General features: G+C 45.2%; 1 protein-coding gene across 2 annotated transcripts in view; it reads left to right on the top strand.

The window, feature by feature from the left end:
* The window catches only part of LOC144132640 (lysosomal aspartic protease-like), a 276,547-nt gene that overhangs the window by 12,879 nt on the left and 245,816 nt on the right, over positions 1–17,852 (top strand). Inside the window, exon 4 of one of the 2 annotated variants that reach the window (XM_077665194.1) lies at positions 3,555–3,653. The exons of the other annotated variant lie outside the window; for it this stretch is intronic. Within the exon in view, the coding sequence (XP_077521320.1) occupies positions 3,555–3,653 (99 nt within the window). The remainder of the gene's footprint in view (positions 1–3,554; positions 3,654–17,852) is intronic. 2 annotated transcript variants of the gene reach the window in all.

Genomic DNA, 17,852 nt, shown 5'->3' with positions numbered 1-17,852 from the left:
CTCCCGCCATTGTCATTGAGCCGCCATACGACACTGCCATGAGCTCGGATGTTTTACTGTTGTGTGTCTGGGTGTTTTCATGCACAGTGCACGTGTGTCTAGTTAAGCTCACGGCGCCGCTGATTCGGCCTTGGCTCTGGCTGCCGAAGTGGTTCCAGTTGACGGAAGCTCCGGCCCTGTCTGCATTTTATTCTGTTTATTTGTTTACTCTTTATGGTCGGGGCACGCGAGTGCACGCGTCTTTAACTTTTGTGTGTAGGGCGATCCCGCCACCGTCTGCTCCTGTGCACCTTACACGCCGCCGCTCTGTTGCCTTGATGGGTAGCCATTATCCCCTCCCGCTCCGTGTTTTCCTTTTTTTTTTTTCCTCGTCCGGGGTCGGCTTTCCGCGGCTGCGGGGTGGGCGGCGGGGGACAACACGTTTTTCTTTTTAATTTGTTCCCTTTTTTTCCCTTTCTAATTGTATCTTTTCTAGTATTCTTTGCCTCCGTTTGTTTCTTTTGTTCATGTGTCGTACATGTGTGCCAGTGCCAACTCCTTAAGAAGAGGAAGAAGACCCCTGTAACCTCAGTCGTGTGAAAAGACAGGCTCTGTCCGAAACGTGGACTCAAAATAAATCTATGGCTAAATGATGCGTTTTCAACTATATATATATATATATATATATATATATATATATATATATATATATATATATATATATATATATATATATATATATATATATATATATATATATATATATGTTTATATATGTGTGTGTGTGTGTGTGTGTGTGTGTGTGTGTGTGTGTGTGTGTGTGTGTGTGTGTGTGTGTGTGTGTATAAATATATATGTATATATTGGAAGCCAACGGTCACCGAAGCCAAGGTGCATAGGGGAATGCTTTTAATTTTTTTTTAAATTTTTAGTGCCAATCAATCGGTTTAATGAAAATTACTTATAAAGCAGCAGAAAAAACAACCATGCCGCCGGTGGGATCCGAACCCACGACCTCCGAATATCGCGTCCGGTGCTCTTACCAACTGAGCTACGGCGACGGCTGTGCAATCTGCTGCTTTCATGGGTATTTATGTTTACTGGGTGTAAGCGAACCTTGAGAGTGTTCACCAGCGCCACCCTCGACCACAGCGGTGGACGTAGCACGTCTTGTAATACCGCGAGTGTGACGTAGAACGTCATCTAATGGCGAGGGCGGAAACTGTGCGAGAGCCCTCTTATGCTACCTATGGCAACAAGACTGCCAGAACCGAGATCCGCGTTAAGCTATTAGCTTAACGGGGGTCTGCTAATAGCTTAACGGGGTCTCGATTCTTCCTCGAACTTTTCTCGATTCTTCCTACTTAAGGTATCCCGCTTTCTGAAGCAGGAATAAATGAGCAATGACACATATTAGTGCGCTAGCACTATTCCGATAGGTAAACCGTGAGTAAGATCTCGCGATGTTCGTGGGTTTGTGCCAAGTGGAACTTGTAAATGAAAATGAATGAAATAAATATTCCCGACTGGGGTTCCAACTCGCCGCGGCGTGAGCAAATCAGTTTCGCTGACCACTGCGCGAGAGCTCCAGACTATCGCGGCAGCCCAACGCGCTTTTGTGTTAAACTACAAAGCACTCTCGGGATGTGCATTCAACATAGTGGTCTTCAGAAACTAATCAACTGTCAATCAAAGAATCATCAACAAATCCCCGTCTATCATCAAACGAATATTGCTCTTGGATCTATGTTGCAGCAGTGACAGAGAGACATGCGCGACATGCGCAACATGCGTTCATGCGCATCATGCGTTGAAGTGGACCACTCTGTGGCAGAAGCATGGCACTAGAAATACGCCTTGGCGTTGACAACAATGATGCAGAAACGCGGCAGTGCAGCATAGGCGGCTGGCGCACAGTTGTACGCGAAAGTCGAGAGTCCATGCGAATGGCGCTGATTGAGATTTTTTTTCTATATAAAGTTGTGCCTGACAGAGGTATATGGGCAGACAGGCTAATTAACATATTTCGTCAGGGCTGAGCCTGACGAGAGATGTTGGACCCTGAGAAAGCGCTGGCATGCATTTCAATGAGCTAGCGTGGTCTCTCTACTTTAGCGCACGGATGCAGATTTTGTAAATAGGCACTGACGATAAAAAAAAAGTTGAGCACAGGCATGACAGACTTCCTGGTTCACTGTACACCTAGATCTCACATTCAGGTACGTGGCGATGGTGTTTACGTGAAAAAAACTGTGTTTTGAAACAATATTTAATGCTTAGAAATGCTAAACTGCCAGCCATTTTTTAGCTGAATATATGCGTGTCAAAGCACGTCAAGATTTTCACATGGCCAAATTTAAGAAACTAAGTTATTCGGCCGATGAGAGTGGTGAAGGTAGTTTAGATAAATGAGCCATCTTGGAAGGCTGCTTAAAGAGTTCTTTTTCCGCAAGATTCTTCAAAGGGAGAGTGCATTTTAACACAGAAACTACACTGCTGGCTGTGACGGGCACCAATGCGGCCGAACCTCTGCGTGTCAGAAGCGTTTAAAAGCACATATGCTTTTGAACATGATGAGATGGTGAGCTAGTTGGTTACACATTCCTGTTTGGTCACTGTGCTCAATAAAAGAAAAAGGGACCTCAGAGTAGACGGCACGAAGCATTGCCAGTTTACTCTGTCGGTCATTGTATATTTTGTGTGCTGTGATCAACTTGGCCAATATTATGCAATGGCAGGAACACTATGTTTTTACTGTGAGGCACGCCCTACTTGTGTAGACTAGAACTATAGAGAGGATAATCTTCTTTAATCATGAACCTTTGGTTTATGGTTTATATGGTTTTACGTCCCAAAGCGACTCAGTCTTTGAGGGATGCCGTAGTCAAGGGCTCCGGAAATTTCGACCACCTGCGGTTCTTTAATGTGCACTGACATCGAACAGTACACGGGCTTCTAGAATTTCGCCTCCATCGAAATTCGACCGCCGCGGCCGGGATCAAACCCGCGTCATTTGGGTCAGCAGCCCAGCGTCATAACCACTGATCCACAGCGGCAGCGTCATGAACCTGTGAAGTTTAAATAAACTTAATTGGAATTTAAACTGAATTCAGCTCTAAGCCATTGTTCGAGGAATTTATCAGCGCCTTTGTCATTGAACGTGCTGCAAAGTAAAATCTGGCCGTGATTCTGCTGACAACAAACTGCATCCTTACATTCGTCATGCTCTTTTGGGGTTAATCCTTGCTGGGTTCACCCACATCCTCGCTTATGAGGACAGTACTTTCAGAGTCGAGATGTAGCTGTGGCTCAGCTTCACACCCCGCACTGCTGGCAAGCAGCGTAGGAAAAGTTTTATTTTCTTCTGCAAAAAGGACGGAAAACCATCACAATATATCTATTCTTACTTGCGACCTCTGTACAGGTCTGTTTCCAGAACTAACCTATACTTTAGGCCTGAAATGTCTCATTACCTTAAATTGGTTCCATATGAAATGCACTGTTCAATGCGTTTGTGAAATTTACAAATAATGCTGCATATAAAGACGCTGTTGTTCTTCGTCCCTCTCTTTCAGTACGAAGTGAACTGCCGAAACGTCAGGCGCCTTCCTGACATAAAGTTCGCTGCCGCTGGACGAGAGTTCAACCTCCGCCCTAAAGAATACGTGGTGGAGGTAAGTGAGCGATGCAAATTTCAAGGTTTTTCTATACTTCCCCTGTGTTCAACAGCCTGAATTGGCAGTGCCACTTTCAGTAGGACACTGGGAGCAATTTTATTGAATTTTTTTGTTGCTGCATTTAATTCTTTAGATTCTTGAGTGTCGACATTTATTGAGCCGCAAAAGATGATTTAATAGCTGAGAAAAATATACTTTAAGACCGAAGATATATTCGGGGTTCTTATTTGAAGCTGTCAGGTTGATGCTGAAAAGTACTCCGTGCTCAAGGACCGGGAGTGGACGGCAGTGTGGTTTAGCCATAGCGACGAAACTCTTCGCGCTCGAAAGACACGTAGAGGTTGAGGTAACACGTACTCTAACTTCCAACAATGTTGAAGGTTAGCGCTTGTTAATTAGTTCTAATTTGTCCACATTGTTGTGCTACAGGCTTAGCCAGGACAAACGAAGTCCCCCGAACTGCCACCCTAATTTTCGACAGCGCTTTGGGCTCAGATTAAGCATTGACGTCAGCGCGGTTTGTTTTTTAATACAGAGTAGCGCTGATTACTAAACCTCATTTTTTTTCGCATTTTATAGCACGTTAGAGTTATTTTTCACTGCAAAAAACCTCTTTGCGATTAGAATACATAAATGAAGGTATAAAGGCCATTTTCGCTTCCTTCCCGGTGCTCCTTCAAGAGGCAGGATATCCTTTAAAATTTGCACTATTTGCACCGACTATTGATTCCTCCGTGGCTCTTCACACTTAAGTAAATAATGAATATTTGAAAATATTGAGGAGAAAAAAAATTATTTCCTTTTTTCTTACGCTGTACAGCCGCCGCGGTGGTTCAGTGGTCAAGGTGCTCGGCTGCTGACACGAAAGAGTCGGGTTTGATCCAGGACGCCGCGGTCGAATTTCAATGGAGGTGAAATTCTAGAGCCCCGTGAACTGTGCGATGTCAGTGCACGTTAAAGAAGCCCAGGTGGTAGAAATTTTCGGAGCCCTTCACTACTGCGTCCTCATAGCCTTAGTCGCTATGGGACGTTAAACACCCAATTAACAAAAACTAATTATTTCGCTGTACCCCTACTACCGCTTTCCAGTTTTAAGGGGCGAGGAAGATCGGAAACGCTCCACGTCTCAAAGCGTGATAAAATTTCGTTTGCGGTACGGTGGACCGGTTAGAAATTTTTTAAAAGTTGAAAGACAAAAAAAAACGATCGTCAACTTCACCACTGCACTTAATGGCGCTCACACAAGACGAAACGCATATCCCACTACCTCTTCCACAAATTATCCACCTCGCAGCGCCTCTTAGGCTGCGCCAATTTGCGGTCCACCTTGTTGACTTTCTGCTCATCCAACTGCTCAACGGGAGGGTACGCTGAAGTTTTGGGCCTGAAAAACAAAATATAGCAACAAAAACTCAACGATTTAAGCTTTTTGCAATGCAGTGTTCACCCTTCAGATATAGCAGTAAGAAAAGAGCTCAGAGTGCCATGGGCACTAGTTTTTTGTTGCGGTTATTGTAACTTTTCTTGTGCAAGAAGTCTTCAGGGCAGGAGTAAATTCTTTATGTCAGGGACTGCAAGCCAGGGAAAAAATGTCCTCTATTTCTCCTCTGAGCAGCCACTACAGATATGAATAGGTGTATCGTCCAGAGCCAAACAGGCACGGTGAGGTTCGATCGATCTCTAAGCACCGCAGGCTAAGCTATCAGAAAAACTTGAGGCACTCTGAATGAAACAGAACGCCACAAAATATGTGAACCATTAACTTTTTTTCGCCTTTCTAGCGCTATGGGGAAAGGATAGTATTTGATACATTCACTTTTCTTGGCCTTCCTGGCGCTATGGGGAAAGAATAGTGTTGTGATTTGTCGAAAAAATTGTCAGCGCAGCCGACCTGAACAATGACTGTTTTCTTGCAAACGTCAACTAAAGGCAATCTATTTTAAAGCGTTATGCCACAAATTCTGCTGGCCTCGTGCGCATAGGCAGCAGGGAAGATGACTGAATCATAAAAGGGTGGAAAATTGGACGTCTTGGTAAGGGTTCATGTTATCGAGGCACAGCAAAGCTTTGGACGGAGACGCAGAAAGACAGAGTAAGTGTTCCCTATCAAACGGAAAAAATTTATTGGGACATACCGCATATACAGACGAGAAAACAAAACAAAAGAGCACTAAGCACTTTACTAAATCGCCCTGAAGTATTTTGCAGTCCTCACATCCTGAAGTGAGTGGGCGCATTCCACAAATGAATGAGTGTCCATGCCCTGTCACTCCTGTGTCGAAGGAAAGCTTCAATGACTTCAAAAAAGCATCCCTCTCCTGCTTTCAGCTAGATCATATGCTGTTGTGATTCAACGCATTAATGAAGAGTGATTCAGCGCATTAATGAACACACTTCGGAGGTAAGCGGGCACTGTACAGTCCTACATCATCCCAAGAGAGTTTCCAAGGGGCAATTGTGGAAGTCAACATTTCATATTCTGCATTCACTTTGCACGGCTGCTCAAGTTTATCAAAAAAGATCACTACCTAGCCATAGGCCTTTCTGTCCGCTTGCACGCTGCATATGTGACCAACTTTCTGGAAAGTCGAGTTGTATTCCAGCCTCTATTCTTTGTCCTGTAAACAATCAACACTAGCTTTCTTTTGCCTTGCCCAGGAGGAACATGCGTTAAACTTGCGTGATTGATACTTTTTAAAGTTCGCCTCACTGAGACAGATGAAATCTCTGTGTACAAAACATGACAAAGGTATAGAAATCTTCCGCTCTACTCTGAGTTGCAAGGAACGCCACCTGCGTCACATGAAATGCAAGCACACAGTAATATTTCGCTTCAAGAACGTTGAATTGCAACGCAGTCGACGTTCTCTTCGGAAGTCTACAGGCGTTTCCAGTATATGATAAAGATTTGCACAGACATTTTTTCTAGGCAGAAACGCATGAATATTTTTCGCTTTCACGTTTGCCTTTCACTCCGCAAGAATAAATCACGCTTCGACAATGCATATTGGCCATCCTTAAAACCGAGCAGTGTGCCGAACTTGGAAGAAAAAAAAGAGTCTGTGGGTACGATCAGTTCACTTCTGGTTACTACTAGAATATTCACGCGCTATTGGAAAGTCATCCGCCCATGTCATCCGCCCACCCAACCTTCTGCCGCCCCCTGCTGCAGTTGCCGTGTCTTCTTGCCTTCTTGCCTTCTCGTAGAAGGTAGTCTACGAGGCTCCAAATCGCAGATAGCATATCTGACCTAAAACTCGAAGGAAGGCATTACCTCTAAGTGGCAGACTCTGTTCTTCGCGGCCAGGTGGCTCGCGCTCCCGAACGTACAAGAAAGCGACGACTTTGCTAGGCTCTGAACCTCCAGATTACTGCTTTCGCTCTAATTAGAGTTGGGGCACTCGCTGATGGAGACAACTCTTGGATCCTTTGGAACTGTTTCCACAGCTGCGTTTTAAGTGCCTTGCATGTGTCAGGTAGGGTGCTTAGTTACACCAGACTGCACGATATTTTAACGACACGATCCTTACTTCCGCAGGCGGAGTGAACGAGCCAGGAAGGCAAACCTACTAAGGCCAAAAGCGTGGGCTCGATATGCGCCCGGCTGTTTTTTTGTTGTGTGTGAAAAAGCCCATAGACAAAAGAGGCTCAGTACTAGGCTTACACCTCATAAACGAGTGTAAGTTCCAGAGACATCTTACAAAACCGGCGAAGACTGCTATACCCAAGCCAATTTTTTTCAAGGTTTCTCAATAAGTATCTAAAGAGCAAGGAATTCGCACCACTATTTATATCAAATACTCATCAAAACCTTCTTGTTATAAATATAAGGGTGCAGATCTTGAGATATCATAGCAGTGCTATGGTGAGCCTTCTATTCTTAGGAACTTAAACCACGAAATTTGCTTCATAAGTACTGAGTTTCTCTTCTTTTAAGGTGGAGACATTCGCCGACAAGCTCTGCTACAGCGGCTTCGCAGAGGCACCCCAAGACAGAGGCGTAACGTGGCATCTGGGACATCCGTTCCTAAGGAACGTCTACACTGTGCTCGTAGCACCTACCAGCGAGTCGGACGGATTTGGCAGAGTTGGTTTCGCCAATTCGCGCTGACAAAGCACGGGGAGGACTACGTTGAAGTACAGAGCCAATAAAGACAGTGGTATGCTGTAAAATATTTAAATAAACCTTTTTAAGCATTTGAAGACTCTATTTCTTTATATTCCTGTTTCGGTAATTTGTTTTGGTGCAAAATTATTAGGATGTAAATTTTCTTTAGCACGCTAATTTTTTTGGGCTTCTTTAGCAACCGATCATATTTCAGCACTACACAGCTTCTTATGAAAGCAGTTATTTAAAATTTGAGAACGTGCACGCTGTAAGAAAGAACAATGCAAAGAACTCTTTTCAAGAACAATTGTCACAAACAAGGTTTCGCTTTACATTGACTCTTTCAAGGCATTCTGCTTGCACTACTTTTGAGAGCACTGGAGTTGAATTGCCGTTGCGTTTGAGGTCCACCAGTTCGCAAGAACAACTAATATTTCTGTGTTGCGAAATGACAAAGAGCAAACCGTGACGGTAATTTAAATCATTAAACACCTCATAATGACCATAACATCTTGAGAACAAGCTTCCATTTCGACCAGGGAGAATGGAGTCTGCGAGGATAATTTACCAAGAAGTGCAACAATATTTTTACGACGAAGTGGCAGTGGAAGACGAAGACACCTCTCGCGTGAAAGGAAGAACAAAGAAGATGAGGTTATTGCAGCTCCCAGTTCGTGTTGGTGCTCCCTGCTATGAACTCTTTATTCTAACTCCCAACACTTGTAAATAAATGTAAATAGTATATCCCCGTAGCATCCTCGGTGGAGGTGCGGGTATTACTAGTTACATTTATTTACATGTTTATTTATATACATAGCTTTATTAAGCGTCGTGACGCCGTTCTATTTTTTGTTCCAGGATCAAAAAACGTAAGCCACTAATACCTGCCAAGCGCGAACTATATGCATTGTATAATAAATAAGGTAAAGCATATCCAGGAAGCTCAACATATTTTCAAGGAGTAGTGACGGAGGTACAGCGAGCAGAAAGGCAGCAAAAGGTTCTTTGAAAAGGAACTCTTTATTTAGGTTGACTTGCGCCCCCAAAGAATGACTTGGCGTAACCGAAGCAACAAGCGTGCTCGTCAGTCATCGAACAGAATGTTTGCCGCTCTCGGCTGCGCTCAATTTAAAGCCAACAACGAACCTTTGAGATACGGTGAGCAAAGCAACCACAATAGCCTAGAATCTGCTCCGCCTGGACGCGATCAATCGCGATTAAGCGGTTCGCTCCTTGCATCACAAACAGAGCGATAATGCCGCGTGCCGGCTGCATTGAAGAATGAGCAAACTGACATAAAAAGCTTTGCTCAATGTCCAGCTATCTTTTGGAGAAGAATTATATAATACGTTGTTTCAAAATGTGCTGTTTTGTGTAACAACCAAGCTTATTTTTCATTATCAGTGAAGGTACGCACTAACGTGAATCTCTGTTTCGTGCATCACAGATTACCTGTGGAAGTAGTTCAGCGTTGCAACAGCTGGCGACAAGTTGCATAACATTTTTATTCCTTATTCGACGCCGCCGTCGCTCTGGCCGGTCTCCGATCAACTCATGTCATCAGCTCGCTACCAAGGATTGAGGTTCTTGATTGAGAGGGGAATAAAACACCCTGTGATAAATGGCGAGGCTTGCGTTGCGGCGACGTAAAGAGAATGATGGATTTGAGATTTTCTTTTTAAAGATGAAACACTCTCATCGCATCAATATGCGGAATGAATGAATCTGGCGGCACGATTTAGAACGGCTTTTACTGCCATGATTACACGGGCTTCATATGGGCTGCAGACAGTAAATGCTTATTCCAATTTGGGGTCTTAAAAGTGATTTATATGCGATTAATTTTAGATGTGATGAAGCAAGGAGGTGGCGCTTAAGAAAACCTAGTGTTTTTTTCGATGCTGAAACGATGTTAGTGATATGACCGCGCCTTGATAGATAGGAAGACCGGGCGACTCCTAGATATTTATATGATTGTACGTGCTCCACTGGTGTGCCAGAAATGAAATAACGAAAGCGATAGGGGTTTTGACGACATGTGAAGGACATTAGGTTACATTTAGCAGGATTTAGGGGCATTAGCCAACAATCGCACCAATTTGTACGCTGTTACGATCTGTCTGAAGAGTCGGTTGATCATGGATATTATTAATGCTGCGATAAATGACACAATCATCAGCGCACATTCATATTCTACAAGAAACATGCAGCTGTAAGTCTTAAATATATATCATAAATAAAAGGGGACCGAGGACAGACACTGGCGCAACGCCTGAAGTAATTGGAAGGGGTTTAAACAATTGGCCATTAAGACAGAGTGGCTGCGAACGATTTTTTCAGTATTCTTCAATCCATTGAAGAATATTAGGATGTAAGTTCAGCTGTGCAAGTTTTAATAGTAGACGGCTGCTAGGAACCTTGTCAAAGTCTTTAGCATAATCTAGAAAGATGGCGTCAGTTTGCATGTTACGGTCCAGATTAGTGTGCAGGTCGTGAAGGACGAGCGCTGGTTGCTTTACGAACAGAAGGCATGATTTTTCGGCTTCGAAGTATTTTACCATGCGATAGGCGTGTCATTGCGTTAGTGCTGTACGAAACAAGCGTTTTTTTATATTAGTTTTAGGCGCCATGTAAACCATGGTTTATTGGGGTTAGTTTGAAACGTACTGGTTGGGGTCACCAAATTAGTGAGATGATATATTTGCTATTGAAGATCAACCAGTTTCCGTGAATCGAGTGGGTGTGAACTGTGGGTTTGTAGATGGAAAAAAAAGCATTAAAATCTTCAGTTTTTGCATTAAAATCACCCTCGTGAATAAGAAGTATTGTTTTGTCGGATTTCTTTTTCTGGTTAGAGGTGAATGAAAATAGAGCATGTATGACTTTGTGATCGCTTCTTTCAGGAAGATAACTGATCCATGATTGGTTTCCAGTGCGGTTGCAAAATATTAGGTCGATGATGTTTGCTGATCCTCCTAAGACACGATTCGGTTGATAAACTAGTTGATGGAGCTTAAAATTTAAACACATGTCAGTGATGTTCCTCTCCTCTGCATTACATGTTATTGTGGAACTAGCTTTGTTCTGCCAATCAATGTCCGGGTAGTCAAAATCTCCAAAAGGAAGAATGTCGGCATTTGGATAGGTGGAAATATCTTCATGAATAGTATTGTGCAGACGACGGGAGAAATCTGTATTAGTTTACGGAGGTCTGAAGCAAACGCCAAGTAGCAATGTTACGGCGGATGCACGACAGATGCGCCATAATGATTCGGTATTGGGTGAGACGTTCACAGAACCTGTTAAACCCCGATAAATTGCAATACCGCCCCTCCCCCCCTCCCGTGAGCCTCTGCAATCAATGCGATAGACTTGGAAATCGGGTAAACCAGTTACGAACTCTGCGTTCGTTACGCCCCTTTTTAACAAAGTTTCTTTTAGTATGAGTATCTACAGAGACACAGTGAGCACAGCGAGCACAGTGACGTTTCTAATATTCTTCATATGCCCAAAGGAGCTCTTTGCATGACACAACGAACAAGACGGGAGTTCCAGCATCATTTTGCGATCTGTGACAGATACTACCCGCGTTCTCTCGTACGCGCGTTGGCGAAGGGACAGAATTTCAGCACCTTCTCCTCAATTGGTTGGCAGCCTATGCCAAAACGTCGCTGGACAGCGTACGGACAGTTTGTGGCGGTTCATATATTGGTGAACCAATCCACCACCTGCCTTGAAGTACTCAGGTGTGACGCCTTAATAACCTGGGCTTTTCGTATGCCACCTCAATGCGCACCGCGTAGCCGTTACTTCTGGTTCTGCAATTGTAATTGAATAGGTTCTTTTCAACTATCAGAAGCGGATAATGTTCCGCAGCAAGCCTTGGGAGTTTTTCTCGGCACAATGAAGCCATCCTTTTACAGACAGCAAGAGCGCACGCACTCTTCGTCGACGTAGTACTTGCGCTGTGATGCCCAATTACTGTGTACATGCTTGAAGCCTGCGGTGAACGACATTAGGCACCTGCCCATTGCCTGCGACTGTTTGCGCTGAATAGCACACAGTGCTCAAGACGGGAACGAAATACAACGAATAAAAAGTAGTGATACGCAGAACACACTCTACGGTTTCCTGCGCACGCAAATGAAAACAAATCAATCCTCCAAGAGCGGGATTACATGATTGGGCGGTCGAGCACCAGCGGAAACAATGACAAGTGACGGCTGAGAAAGAAGCTACTCTATCCTGTAGTACACTGAACAACTAAGTCATCACGCGTTGGGTTTTATATCTTTTTCTCCCATTTCTGCCTGCCATAGTCAGGGTTCACTCCCTAAATGACAGTGGGTCTTGCTGCATCAAATTGAGCAAAGCTCTCTTCTACTGACCAGAATGGCAAAGGCAGATAGGACATCGAGGCGTTCCAAAGAAAGAAAAACAGTGCCTTTACTGACAACACTTTCATATAACTTGCTTACAGCCAATTTAAATATTAATAAAGGTGGAAGATATAATAATTGGTGAAATGGTCGGCCACAGCCGGGGGATCAGGAGCGCTAGACTTCATCTTTACTTGGACGTTGCTGGGAAGTATTGGTTGCGCAGGTATTGCGTTGCGATGGTAGCAGTGGGAATTGATTTTTTAAAATTTGCTATTCTTATCAATGGGATAATAATACTGTGTTTGATTTATCGCTTAAATATAATTAATTATAACCCAGTAGATAAAACAATCACACGCCGGTGGGACCCACAGCCACAACCTACAAATTTTGTGTCTGCTGCTCTAGCAACGAGCTGCGACGAAGGATGTCCTGTCTTTTGCTTTCGAGGGTATTGAGACTCTCGAGGGCATGTGAGACCTACGTTGCTCTTCCCCTGCAATGCGAAAAAGAACAGCTCCACTAAGCGTTATTTCTGCACATCTAGTTCTCCGGGAGGCTGCATATTTTTCACGTGGGCCTGCTGTTTTCATAGTCATTTTCTTAGTCATTTTCGTTTCTGCTGGATCAATCTGCGTCCGGGGTCCCTGCTATCTCCCCTACATGTGGAGAAGGGGAGGACAGAGGAAAGCGGTTTATAGGTGGCAGGTGCAGAGAGGAAAATTTCCCTAAACACCACCTAGCAGGTGGTGTTGAGGGGAATTTTCGCCTTCACGGCACTTACGATGTTATTGAATTAAAATGACGTGCCGATCCTCTCAGAATCAGAAGAAAAAATCATTCTCCTTTCTATAGCTGCAGTGATCTTCAGTTTAGAGTAGGCGGATTCCGAGGTCGAAGGTACTTGGGTGTTCATGCAGTGGGCGTAAGCGTTCTCTGGTGCGTTTTCTGATAAAAATGGCAAAGAGCCGCATGTTAACTTCAAGGTGAACGTCGTGGAAATCCTGATCGCTGAACACCTTCAACTTTGCAACAGAAAAAATAATGCAAGGGTATGCTAGATTTCATCACTAGTTCACAAGCGGGGTCACCTTCCGGTGAACCTGCAAGGTGCTCTTTTATATTCGATAAGCTTTCAAGGAGCCGCAAAACAAAAGCACATGAAAAAAAGCGTATGAGTTAAGTTGGGGTGCTGTGATGCTGTGCGCATCGTGCTGCTTAGAGGTGTAAAACGGAAATGCCAACCTCTAGCGATGAGATCGGATCTTTAACATAAATTATTAATTCAAAGCATTTTTAAAGAAGATCTTGACGTGTTGAAGTGACCTTTCTTGGCGAACACTTTAAGCACTGCAGCTAAGTCCCTCCCAAAGTATGCAAAGAAACAGAACTGCTGAAGAAGTTATGAACTGCCGCCAAGCTATTTCTCTCATTCTCAATAATTCATTTCAGTGTTTTATGCCGGAAACACTATTAGTCCTTCGCTCTCTATGTCCTTGGATTTCATTCTGTAATCCCATGAAGCAATACAAAAAATGTTATCTTCTTAAACCTCAGAGTGCAATTTTTTCGCGCAGTTCACCGCCCAAGCATTTCCACCACCCAACCAACTGGCCCAACTTTCAATCTTACTATATTCTTTTTCTGCTACGCGCGACTAGTGCACTTCCCTGATGCTTACTTACCTGCTAACAGTAAAAGGTACACGCCTTTACCGTGTACCGGTAAAGGCCAGCAGCGGTCTAGGACTGTGTACTTGGGCCTCATTTGAGTTTCAGGACGGCTTTTCGCCGTTGCCGATGCCCCCGCGTCTATTTTTAGGCCGACTTCGTAAGCAAATAAGGTCTTCTGGTGGACCTCTAGCGTCGTCGTCTTCTCGACAAGACCGCTCAGGCAGTTAAAGAGGCGACGCCTTGATGTTCCGCGGTTGCCAATCCGCCCTTCTTGCACCCCTTTGTTATGAGAGTCCCTACCCTCATGGCCCCACCGGATTGGACTCTACCCGTTCGGCATGAGGTACGTCATCATCTGCTCCATAGCGGACCATCAGTATTTTTCCACTCACTTCACTTTGCAACGGACAAGCTCAACATTGGTCGTGCTGGATTTGATCACATGCTCGAAATTCGAATTATTCTAACATCTTCAAGTAATTTTCTCAAACTTCAAATGGTCCCCAAGAACACCGGGGACTGGCGGCCATGTGGCAACTACCGCGTTCTCAGTGCCCACACTATCCCAGACCCCTACGCACTGCCACATATCCAGGATTTCACCGCAGAGTGTATGGCGACAGGGTCTTCTCGAGGACCGGCCCGTGTCCGCCTACCACCAAACTCCGATGATAGAGGAAGATATATCGAAGACAGCCATCGCAACATCTTTTGCACTGTTCGAATTCCTGCGGGTGCCATTTGGCCTCCGAACTGCTGCACAGTATGTATCATTCACAACAACGCGCTCCGTTATCTGTCATTCGTATTTGCTAACGTAAACTATCTTCTTGTGACTACAACTTCTATCAAAGAGCACTTGCACCAGCAACACCATTCGTTTGACCGTCTTTCCACAGATGGCATCATCATCAGCAAAGCTAAAAGTGAGCTCGCTGTCCTTTCTCTTCACTTCCTTTGTCACCACATCGACACAAATGGCGAATGTTCTTCCCTTGGCAGTGATCTTGTTGAAAGGCGTTGGTCTATTAAATGTCAGAAACCCAGAGAAAAATTCTATTGAAATTTTGGTAATGAAAATTTACTTTCACGTGCATGCTAAAAAAACACAAATGAATTCAAAGGTCAGTTCAGGAGGTACAACACAGCAGTTCATGGCCGTTGTTTCTTTTGAAAAATATCTCTAGACATGTACTTTCGCTTACCTTACTGTTATCAATGCTCAGCACCCCAATCAAGCCGGAGGTCGTACGCATGGTGCCGCTTCTTCAAAGACTTGCCGAGTAACACATGTGCCATGTTGTTTGTTTGTTTCAAAGTGTGCATATCACGTGAAAAAAGGAAAATATTGAGAAATCTTCTACACACGGGTTTTTGCTGCAAAAAAAAAAAAACAGGAAGAGGCGCACGTCAGCAAAGGTATAGAGAGTGCGGTGGGAAATGCAGCTGTTATCTCTTCGCGCCACTGCCGCCTCTTTTGTAGTGTTTTTTGAAGTGCTCACGTTTCACGTTATTTTCATTTGTGCCAGTTCGCCGCGTTATCACCATACACCACTGCATGCTCGTGCCCACAGCTATCAATTGTGAGTCGCCCTCCAAGTGCCACTTGCAGGAATAAACGGTGGAGCTGCCTTTTTTCACCAAGCCTTTAACCTACACTCTAAAACTTCCCTGTGATTTGCCATAGCACCCTGCGCCTCCCGCGGCCATCGGCCGTGTGTCTCTGGTCCGCCCCACCCGGCTGTGTCCCGGCCTGCCAGATCTCAATAGACCTCGCCGCTCACTCCAGCCCCGTCCCCCGCCCAGACCACAATACACGAGGAACTGAGGGCGTTGCCGCCACCAGAATGGCCCGACCGACCCGACACACTGGCCACACGTGAGGACACCGCCCTTTGCCCTTGCCGTTCGGTGCATCCAAGAACCTCGGCCGTCGGTGTTCCTGCACCCTGCGGCCCAGATGCTTCGTGGACCGGGGTCATTTGAAGATCGGCTCATCTATCGTGCTAGCAAGCCCTTCACCTCGTTCTATATTCAACCATTTTTCAAGCCCTTCGTCATCTACAGAATTTCATCTTCAGTGTCGATCATCTCGTTTGCGATCGGGACGATCTCCCGGCGCCCCGGGGTAGAGTGACGGACTAGAAGACGACGAATTGCGCAGTGGCTTGGGCATGAGCGCTCGGGCCAGGCCGTCCGCCATTAAATTACCCTCTTATCATCTGTCATCTTCTTCGACTTGCCGTCACGCAACAATATTTCTCTGCGCTTTAAAGCATTAGGAGTTGCGGGGTACGTAATTTGTAGGAGTGAATTTGAAAAAAAAATCGGGGAAATAAGGAGGGAGGAAGGAACATGAAATTTTGTGATGCGCCACGGCGGCTTTAGGCACTGCAAGAATTCCAGTCTTCACCACTACACGACTATAGACGTTCTAAAGAAAACCCTTAAATCTAGCCGGGTAGTTTGTGGAAGAATACAACACATGACTTCTGCTAATGGGTAGAAGCTTCGAAAAGAGTAGCTCGGCTGTTAGGCCTACTGGGGACGCGCTGGGTCTTTGCGGTTATGAGGAGCCAAGTGAAACAAGATAATGGACCCTCGGGTCATCGCCCCGACCACTGCGAAGGCCACGATGAATGCCGAACCGGGGTCTTCCTTCATCGGCGCTGGCCGCGAGACAACCCCTGGGGCCAGAACCTGGTCGCAGAGCGACATGAATGCCCGCACAGGTGCAGCGCCAGCCAGTGGCGTGGGCTTTCCATGAACAAGGTCGGTCAAATTGGTTAATGATGTCATCGTAATTTTCACATTCACATGATAACTTTGATCATGATGCTAACAGTTACAATAAACGGTAAAGACTTCTGCGGTTTTAAAGGCTAATGAATCGTTATACGTTTTCTTAATTACGCTTTTATGGACCTGAAGGAACAGATCTTTTTTACTTGGATGGGTTTTCCTGCTTCGCTATGTTAAGGACAAACTTTATGAGAAATTTATATTCATGAATTTTTGCAATTTAAATCCATGCGCTCCATAGATTCGGCGGCCGCTGTGAGATGCCGCCCTGAGCCTGTTCGTCATCGAAACACCCTTGAAACGTAGTGATAGGATTGGGCTCCTTGCATTATGTGACTACAGGTGCATTGGCGATAATTGCCACGAAAGGAAGTGCACGCCGCGAGTGACCATCGAATAGTACACGTACCTGGCCACCTTCGGCGTACTCGACCAGTGATCCCGGGACGTAATCCTCGTCAAGGATTTTTTGAAAGAAAAAGGCACGGTCAATAACCTTAAATCAAACTCACTTACGTTCTACACCGTGAACGCAATCTACAGTGCTTTCAAACGTCCCGCGGCTCTTTACATCATTGATGACGTCGCAATTCCACCCCGTTTGGGCGTTGTGGTATCTGCCGGCGCGAAGACGCTGCGCAAGAATGAAGGTGTCGTCGAGAGCAAAGAAATTGTCCTTTATGACCGCTGCCTTGCTGTCGCCAAAGGCTTCGTTTGCCTCGAAAACGGTGAAACCGAAGTTCTGCCTACGTTTTTGGAGATGAGCACCAACATCTCAGATTTTAGACCACTCTGGCAAACATTCATGGTGTCGCCGACATTCGACGAACGCCCAGCCTTGCCATGGTGCCGTCAACAGAAGTTCACACCGGTGTTCCCGACTTCCAGTAAGATATTAACCCCGCGCTTTTGCCGCGGCAGCGAGGCCAAGTAGAAATTATCCTTCAGCGCTACGGCGATGCCTTCTCGACTTTTTCCCGCGTCGGAAGAACACGTATGGCCAAGCATCTGATTATTACGGATAACACCGTGCATCCTCTCAGACAGTCACCCTACCGTGTGACTGAACGCGCCGCAATCAGCCGTCAAATTAAGGAGATGCTTCAAGACGATGTCATTCAGCCCTCCCCTAGTCCCTGGGTTGCACCAGTCCGGCTCGTGAAGAAAAAAGATGGTACACTGCAGTTTTTTGTTGACTACCGTCGCCTAAACAAATAACTAAAAAAGATGT

The sequence above is a fragment of the Amblyomma americanum genome, chromosome 5, assembly GCF_052857255.1.
Source record: "Amblyomma americanum isolate KBUSLIRL-KWMA chromosome 5, ASM5285725v1, whole genome shotgun sequence".
Taxonomy (NCBI): Eukaryota; Metazoa; Arthropoda; class Arachnida; order Ixodida; family Ixodidae; genus Amblyomma; species Amblyomma americanum.
Note: the sequence above shows the minus strand (reverse complement) of the source record. Positions and strands in the feature narration are given on the sequence as shown.